The sequence below is a fragment of the Prunus dulcis genome, chromosome 5, assembly GCF_902201215.1.
Source record: "Prunus dulcis chromosome 5, ALMONDv2, whole genome shotgun sequence".
Classification (NCBI taxonomy): Eukaryota; Viridiplantae; Streptophyta; class Magnoliopsida; order Rosales; family Rosaceae; genus Prunus; species Prunus dulcis.
The window spans coordinates 4,892,788-4,905,668 of record NC_047654.1 but is presented as its reverse complement, the minus strand read 5'-3'; the positions used below and the strand labels follow the sequence as shown (position 1 = coordinate 4,905,668).

At 38.0% G+C, this 12,881-nt stretch overlaps 1 protein-coding gene and 2 non-coding genes across 5 annotated transcripts; all 3 read left to right on the top strand.

Annotated features, from left to right (window-relative positions):
• Positions 1–250: 250 nt before the first annotated feature.
• Positions 251–5,244, top strand: LOC117628379 (presenilin-like protein At1g08700). 3 transcript variants are annotated; one of them, XM_034360810.1, is made up of 3 exons: positions 251–1,926; positions 4,690–4,824; positions 4,983–5,244. In XM_034360810.1, the coding sequence occupies exon 1, from the start codon at positions 455–457 to the stop codon at positions 1,835–1,837; it is 1,383 nt and encodes a 460-aa protein (XP_034216701.1). In that variant the 5' UTR covers positions 251–454; the 3' UTR covers positions 1,838–1,926; positions 4,690–4,824; positions 4,983–5,244. The 3 variants fall into 3 exon arrangements, with proteins under 3 accessions (XP_034216701.1, XP_034216700.1, XP_034216699.1); XM_034360809.1 differs by having other exon boundaries at positions 251–3,350; XM_034360808.1 differs by having other exon boundaries at positions 251–4,824.
• A 459-nt stretch (positions 5,245–5,703) lies between these two features.
• TRNAE-UUC lies at positions 5,704–5,775 on the top strand. Its single transcript has one exon. It is a non-coding gene; the product is annotated as a tRNA-Glu (tRNA).
• A 7,018-nt stretch (positions 5,776–12,793) lies between these two features.
• TRNAS-GCU lies at positions 12,794–12,881 on the top strand. The gene has a single exon. It is a non-coding gene; the product is annotated as a tRNA-Ser (tRNA).

The window sequence follows — 12,881 nt, the reverse complement described above, 5'->3', positions numbered from 1 at the left end:
GATGCAATTTCACACTAGTCTCTTCTATTAACCAACTTCTATTCTTTTTTATCTATGATATACATGCGATATTAGAAAAGAGGGAATCGAACCCAAGATTTATGGATAAATGTTTTTAACGACTTGAATTATAAGCCCTCCACAACCAAATTTTATTTTTAAACAATGTATATAATCACTATAATTTATTGTGTTCTTAAACATAATATTTCAATAAACAAAGCAAATAATCACTAATTTTTGTTGGACTAGTTGTCGTTTTAATTCATTAAGACCAATAACAAAATATGTCAATTTAGCAAAGCTACAGTGGTTGACCCTCTCCCTTCAGCAATCTCAGATACTAAAATCCTCCAAGTGCTCGAAAATCCTCGCACAGACGAAAATGCGGTAACCATCCCCACACACAGACGCCTACCAAGTGCTCGACGAAAGTCCCCAACGAAACAAAACCATGGAGTCGAGCATCCTAGAGTCGATCGGCGTTGAGATTATCGGCGTCATGTCGCCGGTCTCCATCTGCATGCTCCTCGTAGTTCTCTTAGTCTACGCTCTCTCTCCCTCCAACCCCTTTTCCGCCGCCGCCTCCGCTCCCCCGATCCGCACCGCCGCCAACCTCGTCTACCTCGAGAGCCCCTCTGATTCCGCCTCCCAAAAGCTCGAAGGCGCTCTCCTCAACGCCTTGGTCTTCGTCGTCCTCATCGCCATCGTCACCTTCCTCCTCGTCCTTCTCTACTACTACAATTTCACCAACTTCTTGAAGAACTACATGCGCTTCTCAGCCTTCTTCGTCCTCGGCACCATGGGAGGTTCGATTTTCTTGTCCATAATCCAGCATTTCTCGATACCCATTGACTCCATCACTTGCTTTTTGTTGCTTTTCAATTTCACTGTTGTGGGAGTGTTGTCTGTGTTCTCTGGTGGGATACCCATTTTTCTACGCCAAGCTTATATGGTTTGTTTGGGGATTATTGTGGCGGCTTGGTTTACCAAGTTGCCCGAATGGACCACTTGGGTTTTGCTTGTGGCTCTGGCTGTGTATGATTTGGTGGCTGTGCTGGCACCCGGTGGGCCGCTTAAGCTGTTGGTGGAGTTGGCCTCTAGCCGGGATGAGGAGCTCCCCGCTTTGGTTTACGAGGCTCGCCCCACTGTGCCACGAAATACTCAGCGTCGTGGGTCCGGATTAGAACTTTTGGTTGCTGGGGTTTCGGATTCAGGGTCAGTTGAGCTTCAGGCAGTCACAAGGGACAATGTGAATCGAAATGAGAATGAAAGTCGTGGTAATTCAGAGTACAGTGCGGTTGAGTTTGGAAGTTTCGGGAGTGAGGGACATGAGAGTAATAGAGATGAAGGGGAGAGGTTACTATCAGAGGAGAATGCACGGGATAGGCAGTCGTTAAGCAGTGATTCTTCGGGATATTCAACTGTGATTGTTCAGTCTGATAGAGCTACGCAATTTAGCAGTGGAGCATCTGAGATTATTAATGAGGAAATGTCCCCTCTTGTTGAAATGACAGGACTGGGGAATGAGAGAGAGCAGTTGAGGAGGGATGGTAGTGAAATGTTCAGTAAAGGTATTAAACTTGGTCTTGGGGATTTTGTGTTCTACAGTGTTCTTGTGGGCAGAGCTGCAATGTATGACCTTATGACTGTGTATGCCTGTTATCTTGCCATTATTTCCGGACTTGGGTGCACTCTTATTTTGTTGTCAGTGTGCCATCGAGCTTTGCCTGCTCTGCCTATATCGATTACATTGGGTGTTGTTTTTTACTTCCTGACTCGGTTATTAATGGAGCCTTTTGTTGTTGGGACAGCTACAAATTTAGTGATGTTCTGATAGTCAATTACTTTATTGGTAAGAGAGATGTACATTCAAGAGCAAAGNTGATGTTTTTGTAGGCATGAGATCTGTATACAAATTAAAAGGTATTGTTCCCTGAAATTTCTCTCTATCCTTCACATGTAATTCCTCATGGTCCATCCTGAATCAGTAACTTGGGTAATACAATCACTTTGAGACCAAAAAAAACTATTGTGTTTTTTAGTCCCTTTTATAAGTTATGTCCATCAGCTGACTTTCTTATCTGGTAGATGTGGGACTATTAGTTAGTTTAACTGCGACCATGTTCAGTTTGGACATATTGGCATTTTCATTTTATTTGATATTTTTCACATTCTTATGATGATAGGCAAGAAATATAGAGAAAAACTCCAATGGTTGTGAAAGCGAAGGAGCCAAAAATTTGCATTCGAATTGTCATTGTGGATAAATGTCATCATAAAAATTGTTTGAAATCACAATGAACTCAGTGCAACTACTAACTATCTGGAAAACCCAATTCATTGTATTTGCAAGATTTGAGAAAAAAGGTTGTGCAGAAGTTTTTATAAGTCGGAAGCTTGTATTAAGTACTGTGTGTGAGCCATGCACTATTTTGTCCCAAGAGTCAAGTTTCAGAAGCTGGCAATACCATTGAAGTCAAGAAAAACAAATTTGCTGGTCAGTATTTGTAGGACGGGAATCTTCTCTAAAAAAGAAATAGAAATAAAAGGATGAAAATCAAATTGATAATCATAGCACATTTATGTATCTGCTATTAGCACATTTTTTTCCTGATTATTGAGATATTGTTTTTCCCATTCATTTATTTGCTAATTTTCAAGGGAATAAAGATGTGTGTTGAGATAATCAGGCTCAACTTAGCTTCAAAAAGGGCCCTTTTAGTAAAAGGGAGTAATGTTTGATTATAAAGTCAATGCGTGATTGAACTACCATATTGGCTAGTTTCTGTATATTAATTACTTTTGATCTAATTAGATTCCTAACCAAAAGGCTGAGATTATAGCAAGCGATCTATTGTTAAACATTTAATATCTTTATCTATTTTCCTTTCTCACTAAGAATTAACACATAAATGACACATGCATTAGTTTGTTTTCAATTAATCCTAGAAGTTGCAGATGAAGACACATAGAGTTGGAGTGAGAGAGAGCAAGAGATATTGGGAGGTAGATCTAGCTTCTCTATTGCAGAGAGAGCTAGCCTCTCTCTCTCTCTCTCTCTCTCTCTCTCTCCCTCTCTCTGATTTTCATACATCATTTTGTTTCAGTTTCAATTAGGGATAGCAGAGAAAGGCTAATCGGAATCGTGAACCACAATTTTCCTTTCTGCTTCTAGATTTTCTCTGCAATGAAATAGGAGTTATGAGGGGGGTTGAGGTAGGTAGATTTTATTCTGATTCCCAACGATCAGCCAAACCAATCCTCTTTATCACTTGTTTGCGTTTGAGGCTAGTGATTGGGAATATAAATTAGTGGTGCAGTGTGCATTTGAGAAATCTTGAGAAGAGGTAAATGCTTATTTTTGTGCAATTTCCTGCTATAAATGTTCAATTTCTTGATGTTTCCTGCTCTAGATTATGCATAAAAACTGTGCTTTTGTCAGTTTCCTACGAAGGTTTGTGGTTTAAGTTTGGGGTGCTTGGTTATACTCGGATCGGATTAGGGAATAAAAAGAAGACAGTGTTATGTTTGGATAATTTTAAATGAGAATCTGAGCATATCTGTAGCGTGTCAGTGTCACTCTTCATAAACTAAAAGCCAATTTAGTAAAATTTAGAACATTACTTGTGTCGGAACTGCGAATTGCTAATTGAATATGTTATACACTCAGTAATAATTTTCTTAGGGAGAGTAATGACCAATCTCAAATGTAATGTTAATCTTCCAATCGCTTCAATTTATTAATTTGTTTGATTAAACTGTGATGTCTGTGGCCCATGTTCTCAGAAGCTGTGATTAACCCTTCAAACATTAGATTGTTTCTAGTAACAAAGAATGGATGCATTGTTTCAAATTGTCCTACAATGCATAAACCACTTTCGTCTGTTTAGCACTGTTTATCATTGTCTCTTAAAGGTTGAAGCGTATATGGTGTCATATAAATTATTTGAAATTGAAGGTTGAAAGATCAGTGTTAGCAGATACATTCATTCTATGATTGCTATGTATGTTTGCACTAATAAAGTGTGTGGCCAGTATCAGCTTCTTTTTTATTACTTTTGATCAATTTGTTGGATCTGTCATTTCAACTTCCGCTGATATGGAAGTGGAGGAAACATTTGATTTGCTACTTCTTGGATACACATAGTTGTGGAGAAGCTCACTTCTGATGATGATTTAATTTTGATAAAAGGGACCAAAACTAATGTATAAATCTTAATTCAAAATTTAATTTGGCTTAATTACGACTATGCCCCCTTAGTTAAGATAAATGTTGTTACCATTCTTCCAAAGTTGGTTATTCAGTTTCAATAATAGTTCTCTTCTCAGTGGTATTGAAGCTAGACATTGTATATTTCATGAAGTTTATGATGTTTACCTTATGAATAATTTGATGTTTTGAGTGGGTTATATCACATCTGGGGTTCTAAGGGTAACAAAACTGATTGGGCTAGCTGGTACGATGTGCCATATTGGGTATGATGTCCCAAGGATGACAGAAGATATTTGTTTTCACCGTTTCTTCTATGCTTCTGCCTTAAACTACCTATGTGTTTTTCAGGGGCTGTGGGTTCTAAAAAAAGTTTCAGAAAGATATTTATTTTCACAATTTCTGTGCTTCAGCGTTACCTTGTGCGATTATAAATAACTGGTTTATTTTAATTTTCTGTTTGGGTTTTTATCAAGTTATATGGAGTTCAGACCAGACCCTGGTAAATAGTACGTGAACACAGGGCAACTACTTGAAGGGGTTGTTAGAAGTGTTGTCAAAATCCAGAAGTTTTCATTTGAGTTTTGATCCAGTGACACTCAAAATTTCTGGTATGCCCCTTCTGCTTTTCTTCATAAATTCATATGCTATTCATGTCTCTGTCCTTTCATTATGACAATCCCTTCTGATTTAAAAATTCTTGTGGAGTAATTCGTATGAACATCTATCATCTATGTTAACTTCTTTGTTTCTCCTTATCTTTCTGCAGCCACTAAATGCGAGGAGCAATGCAGCATCAAAGAAATCTTCGAAAAATGACTGATTTTGGAAACGAGCTGATCGCTGTGTAATTTTTTTTTGGTAGTAACATAAAGCCATTTTGGCTTCCCCGATTTGCAACAGGGGATAAAAGATTTGACAGTTTGCTGCTTAATTGCTTTGAGTGGTAGCACTAAGTTGAAGTTATGCTTACCAATTTTGTATGTATGATGTAAAATGTTGATTTAATTATGAATTTGGTTTTCTGAACATGTTTGTGTATTATACTGAAAATCAATCATGTCAAATAATTATTTTGAAAATTAGATCTGTTCACTGTGCCAGAAATTACGTATGATCTGGAACTCCGTTCTGTTCTTTGTGTAACACAAGCGCAACATTCAAAATTTTTATAGCAGCCACAGCCACCAGATGTAAAAATTGGGTTATGGAAGTGGAAGTGGAAGTTTGATTTTTGTATTTGGATGGGTTTGTTGTTGGCACATTATGTAGTGCAAGTGAAGCAAGTCATTCTATAGTGAGGGCTTATACCAATTTGATCCGACGACTAAGAGATAGGGCCTCACCTAAGAGCCACATATAAGCCCTCATTATAGAATTACTGAGTGCAAAGCAAGGGCAGCTAACATTATTGAAACTCCGATATGATTTTCTGATTATTTTCCGTTTATGTGTACTTATATCTTTAATGCGGATTTACTTAACAAGAATCCGTTGTCGTCCAGCGGTTAGGATATCTGGCTTTCACCCAGGAGACCCGGGTTCGATTCCCGGCAACGGAACTTTTTTAATTTCTTGCCCTCAATTCTGCAGTGGGCTTCGTTTTTGACCTACGGTATTATAAAAAAACATTCTTGTTTGAAAGCTTCTTATATAAGATGAGCAAGGCACAATGCAAGGAAAGGGACCACTGTCTTTGTAAGGATTTGAATTTATATATAGCCAAACTATGACTTGTATTTTGAAGCTTTTGATATTGTTGTTTGTAATTTTACTTTCATTTATTTTTATATTACTCCATTTATTTATAATGTAAATAAGAAAGTATCCCCTATTTGGATTCAAATAAAAATACTAGAAAATCAAATTCCCACCAAATCAAAATATGAAAAATTGGTTTTAGTGCAAAATATGATTTAGGCTAAAAATGATGGCTCATTAAGTCAATATATACTTCATACTAAAATCCCATAAAATCAAGTTTTCTTATTTGATGTGTAAGGAATAAAAGCTGTCAAAAATTATCTTGAAAAAATGATTATTAAAAAAAAATCATTTTTCTTACTTAGTCAATATTGCACATCCGCTAAAAATTTATGAGTCCTCCAGTGTTTGCATATATAAGGCATTGTAAAGAGCCCTTGGCCAAGAAGTCCCCTGCTCGGCCAAACAATCTTTAGATAATAAATCGTTTTTTTGATTTTACAACTATTGTTTATGAAATTTGAATTAAAAGATCAGGTTCCGTTAGATCATCAAATGGTGACATCTCACACTCACATTCACATATTTAAAAAATGACAACATGCTTTGTCCTCACTCCATCTTGGCCGAATGATTTTGGGTGAGCAAAAATAAAGCTAAGAAAGTCAGGCCAAAGAATTAATATAAAGGGGAATGCTAGCTAGCAACCTTCTCTCTAACCTTCTCTTTTGGACTTTCTCTCTTTTTCTCATGATATGTGTCATTTTCATTACACTTAAAACAATGTCATTAATATATTATACAAGTTAACTTTTGCTTTCCAAGTTTACCCTATTCAATTGATCTAAATTTTTTTTAACAACTTTCTTACCATCTTAATATATATTTTTTTAAAAAAATTAAATTTTAACGTCAGTTATTTTTTTGGTCTTTGCTTCTTGTTTGTACAGGTTTTGGCTTGGGTTGTTATAAATGTTTATCTTCATGACTATTAAAAAATAATAAAAATAGAGTAGAGCAACATATTATAGCCGTTTTATAATATGGATGGAGACCACTCTTTTGTTTTTCTTTTGTTAATCTAAACTGTAATTTATTTATTTATTTCATATTGAGTTCGATTTTGATGATTTTTTTATTCTTTTGCTTCTATATATTTTATCTCAAGCCTATATTTTTAGGGGATATTTTGGTTTATTTAGTAGTATAAAAAATGCAATCAAGCAATTTCCTTTATAAATTTTTTTTTTTTATAAAAAAAGTTACTCTGTAAACTCTGTACCATTGGGGTGCTTACGAATGTGAATGACGTCTTTTTTATATATAAAATAGAAAATTGACATCTCGTTTGCCTTAAAAAAAGAGAGAGGAAAGGAGACATTTTCTATAAATATCATTCTGGTTCATTTGGTATATGCATCCCTCAAAAGATATACATAAGCATGGACACCTAAACAGTGGCCAAAATTCCGGTGGTAGATTTCTCCAATGAAGACTGCTTAAAGCCGGGGACGAGTTCTTGGCTCTCTAAAAGCAAAAACATTTGCCATGCACTCGAAGAGCTAGGCTGTTTCGTCGCAATACTGCCTGGCAAAGTTTCTCCGGAGCTTCTGTTCACCCATTTTCGATTTAATCCTGTGATGGTAGGGTAAAGTTCCCCATTAACTTGAAAACCATTGTCTGCTCAACAAGTCAACTTTCTTTTGAGTATGAGCGTGCCACTGCTAGCAATAAAAACCCTAGCACACTTCTTTAAAATAGATAACTTGCATCCCAAGTAACTGATTTTTAAACAAGTGATTGTGAATTTGGGCGAAGAATATCTCTCAAGTAAGTTCTTTTCTTGCCTTAGACTGGTGAGGACTTTCACAATTTTTCACAATACAAATATGGTAGTTCTGGCTGGAATAGATGAAAAGAAATCAAAATTGTTTAAGCAGAACTGCCTATTACAAGACTCAAAAGAGTAATGCCAACTCCGAAAAAGACAGTAGAACGTTGGACTTTTTTTGCCTGGGTAGCTGCCTCTAAACTGGGTTAGAGTGGACGTGACTATGCTGGATTGGATCTTCAACACCTTCAACTGATGAGTTTCAGCTGAAAATCAATACAAATGTTTAGTTTGGCAGAGCTTCAATCTATTTCAAGCCATGGAAGGCGTGTTTGAACAGGTAGAATTGAGGCCTCTTTAGTCTGAAGAGGGCAGAAGTGGCTGGATTGATGATTACTGAGCTGGAACTGCACTATAGTACCTATTCTGCTTAATCAAGGCTTTCTATAAATTTGTTGAGGTTTTCATATTTATAAAAACCCGGACTTTGCTTGACTTGGCTTTGTGCTGAACCAAATTTGTAACGAGAGAAATCTCGCTTTGTAAAACTGTTTCTCTGAGCTGAGCTGAAATCGGAGATTTGAATTCTGGGTGATTTGTTTCTTGTGGATCAAAGAGTTTTGATTGCTTCAGTATCTGAAGACTTTCTGAGATCAATTGATATTTTTGAATTTGTCAATATGACTTTGGGAGTTTTTGTCTTGATTGATTTTTTTTGGCTACCCTCGATCTATTTCACCTCCTCTCATTTTTATAGAAAATGCTAGAGTGCGGTTTTGAGTTTAAATAATGGGCGGCAGATTTTTTCAAAAAGATTTTCCTTTTCAATGTCATAAAGGGGATTTATTTATTTTGGCAGAGAAAAACCATCAACATTCAGTTCCCATGGTGGTCTTTTCCTTACTTTTTCTGAAAGAAAACCAACTCTTCTTCGTTCTCAAACACAATCATGATGGTCAGTCTGCTTTTCCTGATGAACAACTCCCTTACTCCCTACTTATCTCTTGAAAATGTAGCCTGCTTATCTCTTGGAAATATAACCTGTTTTGGTGCAGAGCTTCTCTGCATATGGATAGGGGATTTGATCTTCTTTCCTTCGCTAAAAATGGAGAAGTTCTTTTGTAAGACCTGACCTCATTAACTCCCTATCACTTCCTCTGTCTTAGTTGAGATTTTTGACTTTTCAAAGTCAGGAAGTCACGTGGGGGTTCTCTTGAGGGGAAAAAAAAAAAAAAAAAGATATGCTGACTTGCCTTTTTTGGGATAGAGATCAAGTTGTGAGAATTTCTCAGAAGCTGGGCTTTTTATCCAAAACTGCGTGTGTTAGTTTTTTTAATTGCAAATAATGATTTTTAATCCTTTTAGACCATGGCTATATTTGTAGTCTGCTAAAAAAGGTTTGGGCTTTTTCAACATCTTGGTTTGATTTCTAATTCCCATAGATAAAAAGCCCAAAATATTTTGTTCATGGGCCTTTTGATAAAAAATGGGCTGGCGTGCAGAATTTTGGCCTAAACAATGCCCTTTAAGTCTGAATCGTTTTAAAAAACGGTTCCAGAATTAATGATTGGCCAATTAATGACGCGCGCCTTTTCCTACCGTCACTCTAGCGCACATCGCCTATTCAACTAGACTTCGTGGGTAAGTGGACAATTTCTAACGGCTATTTAAATATAAGTAAAACCCTTCTCTTCTCGCGATCTTCTTCCTGAGTCTATAAAGAAACTTTCGAACTTCGTTATGTTCATTCCTAAACCTAATTCTGCTCCAGCTTTCAACTCCCTTTAGAATTCCTCATTTCTTTCGATCATTCTTTAGTTTCCCTCTGTCTCTAATTGTTTTTGAAAATGTCTTCCCTAAAAACTCATGCCAAGAGCTTCTCCTATTCTATTCCTCCTCCCTATATCTCTAGGGTAGGTATTGATCATCACGCAATCGAAGTTCGAAGCAAACTCCACCCATATGCCCAGAGGAACCTAGATGAAAATGTCCTCCAGCTTTTTTAGAATACTCTTGTTCTAGGCCCTCACTGGTTTGGTACCGTGCTGGAGGAAATGGCCAATTTGTTCAAAGAATATGCTGAGGCTCCCCTGTGCTTTCAAAGCCTTTCTCATCTGGCCTCTCATACTTGGGTCAGCAAGAATCTGAGCAGTTCATATCCCTCAAGTGAAGTAAGGAATAGCACGGTGAAATGGTCAAATTAGATTGACATGTTTCTTTCGAGGCATGAAGCTCACTAGAAGAGGGCTGGGATTTATGACGTCATTCTTCTGTCCAAGCAATCTATGAATAAGGATGAGAATTTGCTAGCTGCTGCTTTGTGCTTCTGGAATTCTGCCAACAACACTTTCAATTTTCATATGGGTCCTATGACTCCAACTCTACTGGATTTGGCTCAGATCTTCGAGTTCTGGCCTCATGGAAGACCTGATGATGCAATTGGTGATTACCATATAGGGAAGAATCAAGAGAAGCTGGAAAATCCATTCACCATCTCCCTTGCCTCAATCAACCAGAACTACTCCTTCTCTAACTATTTGAAGAAGTTCAGCACTGAAAGGGATAGGGATCTACAGCACATGATGTTCCTCCTGTACTAGCTGAATAGATTTGTCTTTCCAAATCGTTATTCAACAATCTTGCTTGAGTACAGGCATCTGGCAGAAGCTCTGCACAATCACACTGATGTGGGGCTTGGTCATACAGTTTTGGCTCATCTGTACAAAAATCTCCATAGCGCTACCTTGGAGAATCCATTGAATATCACTGCTCCTGGTGCATTCTGGATGATCCAGACTTGGCTGCAGGTCTACTTCCTAGAACTTAGGTTTCTAGACAGTATTCTACCTGAAGATCAAGTCATGGCTCATCCCTTGATGTCAACAGAAGTGCCCAAGAGCTCTATTAAAGAATACTTGATTTCTTTAGGCACTGCACCGAGAGGTTTGCTGCTCAGTGGCAAGTACTACAAAGAAGGACCTATCCTTGGTTCCAGCCTGGATCCAGGCTCTTTGAGAGGAGTCAGAAGAAGAAAAAGCTAGAATTGAGTTCAGGAAGAAGTTCCTGAGTGTGACGCTACCCCGGAATATGCCTTTTGGTGGGGGCAAGCCTTATAATTAGCACTTGGGAGCAGAAGTCTATCATCCCAACTTCTGTGCCAGGCAGCTTGGCCGCCCTTAGCTCATTCCCCTTAAATCTTACAGAAGTTGTAATCGTGCTACCTCGTGGAGGGATTCAGATGACCTGGATGTGCACAAGGACTGCAAGTGCTCAGTGAACAAGATCAATAACAGTGTGGATCCATTTATCCATCCCAGGAGCCTAATTCCTGCGGCTATGGCGAATTTGATGCCTGGTGAAAGGCTCAGTTTACTAGTCTAACAGATGCTAGCACTGCTATGAAAGTGCTTTTTGCCAATTGGGATGCTGGAACTGTCTATGCTCAATGAACAAGATCAATAACAGTGTTTATGCCCTATATCCATCCCGGGAGCCTAATTCCTGCAGTTCTGGCGGGTTTAATGGTTGTTGAAAGGCTCGGTTTGCTGGTCTAATAGATGCCAGCACTGCTATCAAGGTGCTTTTTGCCAATTGGGATGCTGGAACTGTCTATGTGGAGCCAAAAGCCAAGAAATTCATAGTACAGATGGCCAAGGGCATAAATACTCAAGTGATTGAAGGTAAAATTGCAAGTTCGGCCCTTTTTGCTTTGGAATTCTGTATTCTGGGATATGTCTTAACTCTGTTCTGTCTGTTGTTTTAGATCCTTCTATGACAAGCAATCTTGGGGGACAAGTTGTCCAAGCTAGGGAAGTGGTTGATGTGTTCCTGAATTCTGTCTTTATGCTTTTTCCCTGCTAGACTGCCTGCTAACTTGCTTTTAATGTGCAATTACTTCTGTCATTACTGCTGGAAATCTGGAGCTCCCTTTTCAGGATGAAGATAAGCAGCTTGAGTCTTTGGCAAGGAAGGCTCCAGAGGTGACTCCTTCTGCCAGAAAGAACAAGAGAAAAGAGACTGCCTAAGCTCAGGATAGTACTGTCCAGCCTGATCTTCCAGGTAAACTTTTGAGAAATAAACTCTTGTTGCTTATGTTATGTCCATTTAATTTGAAATTTCTAACTCTGTTCTCTGCATTTTATTGTTGAAAGTCCCTCTCCTCCTTTTACTAAGACAAAAAGGCTTAGAAAAAGAGCTGTAGTGGAGTCTGAGGATACAGAAGAGCCTACATCAATTCCTATAGCTACCTCTGAGACTGATGAAAAGTTGTGAGACTCTTTTGAGGCTGTGGAGAAAGAGACAGATGTCTTGAAATTGGATAAGGAGAAATTCAAAGAAAGAGAAGAAGATGTGAGATTCCTTTTCAGTTTTTTAGCACAGAATTGGTCCATCTTGGATTGTATTTCTTTTGACTTGACTTCTGTCTATCTGTTAGGAGGAGATCGCTACTGAAGTGATAGCAGAAAGTATCGAGTTGGCCAAGAAATAGCAAGAGGTTCAAAGGACAGAGCCTACAAGTTCAGAATTGGCCCAATTTGATAAAGTGGAGGCAGAACACTTTTTTATAATAGGTACTTTATGTTTTGCATAATTTTTCCACTACTGAAAGGTTGGGCTTGTGTTTCAATTGCGCACCTTATGTATTTGATAAAATCCTTAAATGAGTGCACAAGTGATTTTGTGATGTTATTTTTCCTGTGTGGCAGGTATATTACTGTTATTAGCCTGAATTGTTCCCCCAGCGATTTGATATGCTTCACCTTGGGTCTCCATGGTGGTTTCTTTATCATTGGCAAGCTTACAAATGAATTTTTTATTTTTTATTTTTCCAATCGTAATAACAAGCAAGTATTTTAGTTTTCAAATTGAAAAAATCCGTTTATTTACGATTTGTTGGAACAAAAAGGGCGGGCCCGGCCTGGTCAGTACTTAGCCGGGCCGTGGAACTAAAAAGCCCCTTCGGATCGGATGAAAAAAAATTATTAAGGGTTTTTTAAGCCTTATTTTTTATAATGTAACATAGTATTATCTTTTTTCAATTGGGAGGAGAGATGGCTGAGTGGACTAAAGCGTCGGATTGCTAATCCGTTGTACGAGTTTTTCGTACCGAGGGTTCGAATCCCTCTCTTTCCG